The sequence below is a fragment of the Mus pahari genome, chromosome 15 (assembly GCF_900095145.1).
Source record: "Mus pahari chromosome 15, PAHARI_EIJ_v1.1, whole genome shotgun sequence".
Lineage (NCBI taxonomy): Eukaryota > Metazoa > Chordata > Mammalia > Rodentia > Muridae > Mus > Mus pahari.
In genome coordinates, this window is record NC_034604.1 from 27,313,391 (window position 1) to 27,319,404 (window position 6,014).

The 6,014-nt window shown below is 42.0% G+C and overlaps 1 protein-coding gene across 3 annotated transcripts in view; it reads left to right on the forward strand.

Moving 5' to 3' along the window:
- The first annotated feature begins 307 nt into the window (after positions 1-307).
- Iws1 (interacts with SUPT6H, CTD assembly factor 1) overlaps positions 308-6,014 on the forward strand; it is a 31,042-nt gene continuing 25,335 nt past the window's right edge. For 2 of the 3 annotated variants that reach the window (XM_021214477.2, XM_029546934.1), the window contains exons 1-2: positions 309-620; positions 2,739-2,854. In XM_021214477.2, coding sequence (XP_021070136.1) covers positions 587-620; positions 2,739-2,854 — 150 coding nt within the window. In that variant the 5' untranslated portion in view covers positions 309-586. Of the gene's footprint in view, positions 621-2,738; positions 2,855-6,014 lie in introns of all 3 variants that reach the window. The other variant, XM_029546935.1, reaches the window with a different exon arrangement.

Sequence of the window (6,014 nt, forward strand, 5' to 3'; positions counted from 1 at the left end):
AACTATGGGCGGGAATGGGAACTACAGTTATTTGGCTGAATGTTAAAATGTCATTTTTAGCGGGTTTTCATTTTTCGCAAGAACTAAAATGTCTCTCAAGGCAAGCCCGAACTCAGAACCAAGGGTGTGAGGTTACTCCTGCCGGGGACAGACGAGACCGCGCCGAGGCCGGTATTCAACTAGAGCCGAACTTCCCGCGTCCACTCCGTTCTCCCGGCAGTCTCTTTCCCGACGGTGCCATGGCGTCATATTACCATAGCACACTCTGATTGGCTGACAGCAGGGTGACGGCGCCTGCGCATTGCATTTCTCTGAGGGCCGTGGGTAGACGCCATTTTGGCCCCAGAGGTGCTTCTGGGAAGTTGGGCGCGATTCTCCTTCACTTTGCCGGCCGGTGAGGCGCGGCCCTGTGGAGTAGCTGGCGTTTCCTGGGCGAAGCGTCGGCCGCCCGCCCGCCCGCCGCCGGCTTCTCCGGAGTCTCGGGCGAGGCAGAAGCGCGCCGCGGCGGAGAGAGGTCACTCGGCCAGGAAGGACGTGACGGGGGCGGCGCGTGGCGCGGACACTCCCCGCCGAGAGCCCGCCTGCCATGGACTCGGAGTACTACAGCGGGGACCAGTCAGGTGGGTCGGGACGGGGACGACGGCGCTGCGGCCGGGAGAAGCGCTCTCCGTCGGGGTCCGGCACCCGACAGCCCGCCGTCGGCACCCATGCCCTGGTGAAGTCCCTTCCTGTCGCCGCCGCCTCCTCAGGTGTACCGGCGACAGGGGCGGGGCGGAGCCAGGGCGAGCGAACTCCGAAGGGGAGCTTCCGGTCCAGGAGGGATTCGTGCTCAAGTTGTCTGTTCTATAATAGAGAAGGCTTTCAAAGGGAATCGCCAGGGGTTGAGGTTTTCCGGTTCGATGGGGGGACAGGAACCATCCCCTCGACTCTTCTTTCCCAGTTCGGTCTAGTTTAGTCTTTCCCGTGATCGATCCTTGCCTTCCCGGGAAGAAAGGGCGGGGTCTTTTAAGTTTACACACGCAGATTTGAATGATGAGTCCCTTGTAACTTGGGAGTGACTTTCGTGCCCTCAGCACGCAATCGGCGCCACCATGCTAGGCACCCTAGACGAAGAGATGAACAAGGCAAGGGCCCGCTGGGTAAATCCAGCCGAGTGCCCATCTCTTTTGGACTTTCTGTCTCAAAAGTACCGTGCGAATGGTTTAGCATTAAGCTGTTTTCTGTTTTGACTTTGACAGCAGTGATGATAACGGACTCTGTTATCCTGAACCTCAACCGCTGTTTTGCCTAAATACCAAAGTATTTTTTTTTCAGCTCATTGGCATTTTAAAATTCAGTTCAAAAATAATTCTGTGTGCATGGTGGATAGGCTATGTTACATGGAAAAAAAAATTGAGGTAGTAAAAAGATGGCAGTTCCCTAACACACGCGCACACACACACACACACACACACACACACCCCTCTTTTAGCCGTTTAGGTTGTTTTTGGTTGTTTTTGAATTTAATTATTTTATTTATTTTATTTTTTTGAGATAGCTTACTCTGTAACCCTGGCTGGCCTCAAACTCACTTTGTAGACCAGGCTGGACTGGAATCCACAGAGATCAGCCTGCCTCTGCCTCCCCAGGCTAGAATTAAAGTCGCACGCCTAGTTGCTCTTCTGATTTTAATTATTTTATGTCTGTATTCTTAGGCTCTCTAGTTATTATTTTTTTTTTTTTTTTTTTGGCCATTCGGTGTTTCCTCATTATTCCAGAATAGTAATTTAGCTCCTTATCTGCCCTCATCTCTCTAGCTGTTTATCCATTTGACAAAACAATTGTTAAAACTCCAAAACTATTTTTTTTTTTTTATTGTTACTCTATAGACTTTGTTTTTTTGAGACAGGGTTTCTCTGTGTAACAGCCCTGGCTGTCATGAAACTCACTCTTTAGACCAGGCTGGCCTCAAACTCACAGAGATCCTCCTGCCTCTGCTTCCTTAGTGCTGGGATCAAAGGCGTGCGCCTCCATGCCCAGGTATGAACTTTACTCCTTAGGTGAATTGAGTATCTCATTAGTATGAAAGTAATTCCGTTTTTATACTACTGTTTTGGCTCTCTTGTACTTGGCTGTTTCATTGAACTTTTATTTGTTTACTTGTCTCTTAAACTGCTAATCAAGTCTTAGGCCTTCCTATACCCTAAGTACCTCTGGAGGATAATTTTACTTTGTATTGTTAAGTTATTGGCTAAGGTTAGGTAACAATACTTTTCATTGTATCAATTTATAGTTTATATACTTCAATGAATTTTTACTATTTCTGGACTGAAGTTCCTAGTGCTCTCCATTCATAAGCAAGCACTTCCTGTATACCATGTAACAGACAATAATCTAGGCTCCCAAGATTAAGTTATGAATCAAAAAACTCCAGTGTAAACAAAATAACTTAAGTCACATAGTGCATTAGAAGGTGGTAAATGCCTTAGAAAGATAGACAATAAAATAATAGAAACTATAATTTAGATGATTTCTAACTTGGCATTTAGTATTTGTTCTGGGCTTCACCTTTAAGAAATATTTTCACTGTCTCGTGTGCCTCATCATGTGGTGGTAGTTATTAGCGTTTATACGAGTATTCTGTTGTCCAGAACCTTAGCCCATCTTAGCTGTAGATGCTCATTTTAACTGTAATAAACATTATTACAGATGTCATCCACCGTACACCTTGAGTGGGGTTTTGTTTTGTTTTTAAGCAGATGATGGTGGTGCAACCCCAGTACAGGACGAGCGGGATTCAGGGTCAGATGGTGAGGATGGTGTAACCGAGCAGCACTCCGGATCCGACACTGGAAGTATAGACCACCACTCAGAGGTACAGTGTCTTCGGGGACCTTTTCCCTACACTTCTAAAGCCCTGAAAGAAAGCGTAAAAATGAGTAGAGGCATTTTTAAAATGAGTAGGGATAGTCTGGTTGTCCCAAGATCACAGAGAAGAAAGTTCTTTGGGGCTAAATTTCAAATACTAGGCAGTTTTCAGCTATGACTGTTTATCCAGTGTATGACATATTAGCAGGCTCCACCATCCCTAAATAATATTTGGCAAGGACAGTAAGCAGTAAGAAATACCACTGACATAATGAGTGGGATATCATTTATTAAGGTTTATGTCAGGAATTAGACTGGTTTGATCTGTAGCAAGGTTATCTGTAGCAAGATTATAACTTCAATGTGCTGCTTTGCTGTGTGTGTTGTGGTTTGTTATTGTGTTACTTGGGATTAAGCCCAGGGCTTGAATCTGCTAGGAAGGTAAACACTCACCACCGAGCTGCCTTTTATTTTTTACTGTATTTACTTGAAGGGTCAAGGGCTGAGCATGCTGGGGCGTGAAGGTCAAAGGACAACTTGCAGAAATTAGTTCTCTCCTTCCACCAAGTGGTTTCTGAGGATCAAATTTAGGTTATCAGCTTTAGTGGCAAATGCCTTTACCAGTGGAGCCATCTTGCCAGCATTATTTTTATCGTTAAGACAGTCTTGCTAAATTGCCTAGGCTAAAGCATTCAACTCTTTAAGTAAGCCAAGCTAGCCTTGAACTTTTGACTCTTCTGCTTTAGCAGACTCCTAAGTAGCTGGAATTATAGGCATGTATAACCATACTTATGACTAGTGTAGCTTTAAAAACTGTTTCAGTTTAATAACCAAATGGTTTATATATATATATATATATATATATATATATATATATATATGTTTTAGCATTTGTCCTAAATATTTATGTATATATGTATGTGTGTGTATATAATATAATATATATAATATTTAGCATTTGTCCTAAATATTTTTGAAGCTACTTAATATACCTTTCTAGTTATATAACCTTTCAGTATTAATAACATAAAACTGTAATTTTCCAGTAAATCAGCATACATCTTTGATAGGTATACACTGAAACAAATAGGAATGATAAAGGTGAATAGATTTTTGTAAGAATTTTATGACTGACATTTTTATTATATAAGCATAGAAGATTGTCCAATTTTAAATAGTAGATATATCTTAGAAATCATACTGGACTAGAGAGATGGCTTAATGGTTTCGAGCACTTGCTGCTCTTCCAGCGATCCTGAGGTCAATTCCCAGCAACCACATGGTGGCTCACAGCCATCTACAATGGGATCTCATGCCCTCTTCTGCCATCCATGTATACATGCAGATAAAGCACTCATACATAAAGCAAGGTAATAAAATCTTTTACAAAAAGAAAAGAAATTGTGGGGCTGTGGAGGCACACGCCTTTAATCCCAGCACTTGGGAGGCAGAGGCAGGCAGATTTCTGAGTTCAAGGACAGCCAGGGCTACACAGAGAAACCCTGTCTCAAAACAAAACAAAAAAAAAGAAAAAAGAAAAGAAATTATACTGACTCTGTTATTATAGACCTGTTATTTTTTTTTTTTTAGTGTATACATTCATATATACATCCAACTTATTTACTGACCACTTGCTGTGTGTCATGCTTTTTTTTTAAAGGAGAAAGACATTACATTATACACACACACACATACACACCACACACGCGTTCATGTTTGTGTGTATAATATATGTGTGTGTGTGTACATATATATGTGTGTACATAATTTTTAAAATATATATTTAATATAATATATAGTATTTTATATTCCTATATATTTTGTGTTACAATCATTTATATTATACATAAGGATATGTTTAAAATATATATCATATAAGTATGTATTATATATGACATGTAATATATTTTAAATTATGTAGTCTATTAGAAAGTGACAAATAGAAAGAACAAAAATAGAGCAATGCAGGGTATAAAGATGGAAGCTCATCTTCCATGTTGAGTAGGTCCGTGTAGGCCTTATTACAGAGGGGACATTTAAAGGGGATGGTTGAGGAAGGATGCCAGACAAATAGCCATTTAGGCCTGTGTCTGTAGGGGAAGAACATTCCTGCCAGTGGTAGTGTGTTTGAAGTCCTCAAGGGTCACCAAGGAGCAAGTGTAGGGTAGGGACTGTAATCTGTGAGGGGCATAGGAGATCAGCAAATTTCAGGTTTAGAGTGTCTTATTTAGGTGTTTTGATGTCACTCAGTGTTAGAGGCTTTTAAATACATTAAATTATATTTTTAATTAATGACAGGTAAGAATTATTAATAGTGTAGGGACTGAGAAGATGACTGAGTGGTTAAAAGTACCTGCTGCTCTTCCAAAGGATCCAGGTTCAGTGTGCAGTACTCATATCAGGGTTATCTCTAGCTTCAAGCAGTCTCACACCCCTTTCTAACCTCTACAGGCACATGTGTGCATGCACAAACACACACACACTAAACGTTAGATTTCTTTATAATTTATTTTATATGAATGTTTTGCCTCAATGTGTATCGTGTACCATGTGCATGCCTGGTACCTTCAGAGGACAGAAAGGATTATTAGGTCCTTGCAACTGGAGTTACAGACAGTTCTGAGTGACCAAGTGGGTGCTAGGAATTGAACCTAGTTCTCTTGGAAGAGCAGCTTGTGTTCTTAACCTCTGAACCACCTCTTTATCCCCTAAAAATAAGATGTTAAAACAGAATTATTAATAGTGTAGTTTTTTTCATCTTTTTTTATGTGTGTGTATGTGTTGAGTGTTTTACCTGCATGTATGTCTGTGTTCTGTGTGTGTTCTTGGTACCTGCAGAGGCCAGAAGAAGATATCAGATGTCCTGGGAATGGAGTTACAGACACATGTGTCCACTCTGTGGGTGCTGAGAATTGAACCCAGGTCCTCTGAAAGAACAATCAGTGCCTGTGTCAGCTTAGAGCCTGTTAAGGTGGCCATCCCATAGCCTCATACTTGGTGGTAAACATTGACAGTTGCTTGTCTGGAACTAATACATATCCCAAAATAAGTAAATGTACATGTCGAGCTGGGCGTGGTGGCGCACGCCTTTAATCCCAGCACTCGGGAGACAGGGGCAGGCAGATTTCTGAGTTCGAGGCCAGCCTGGTCTACACAGTGAGTTCCAG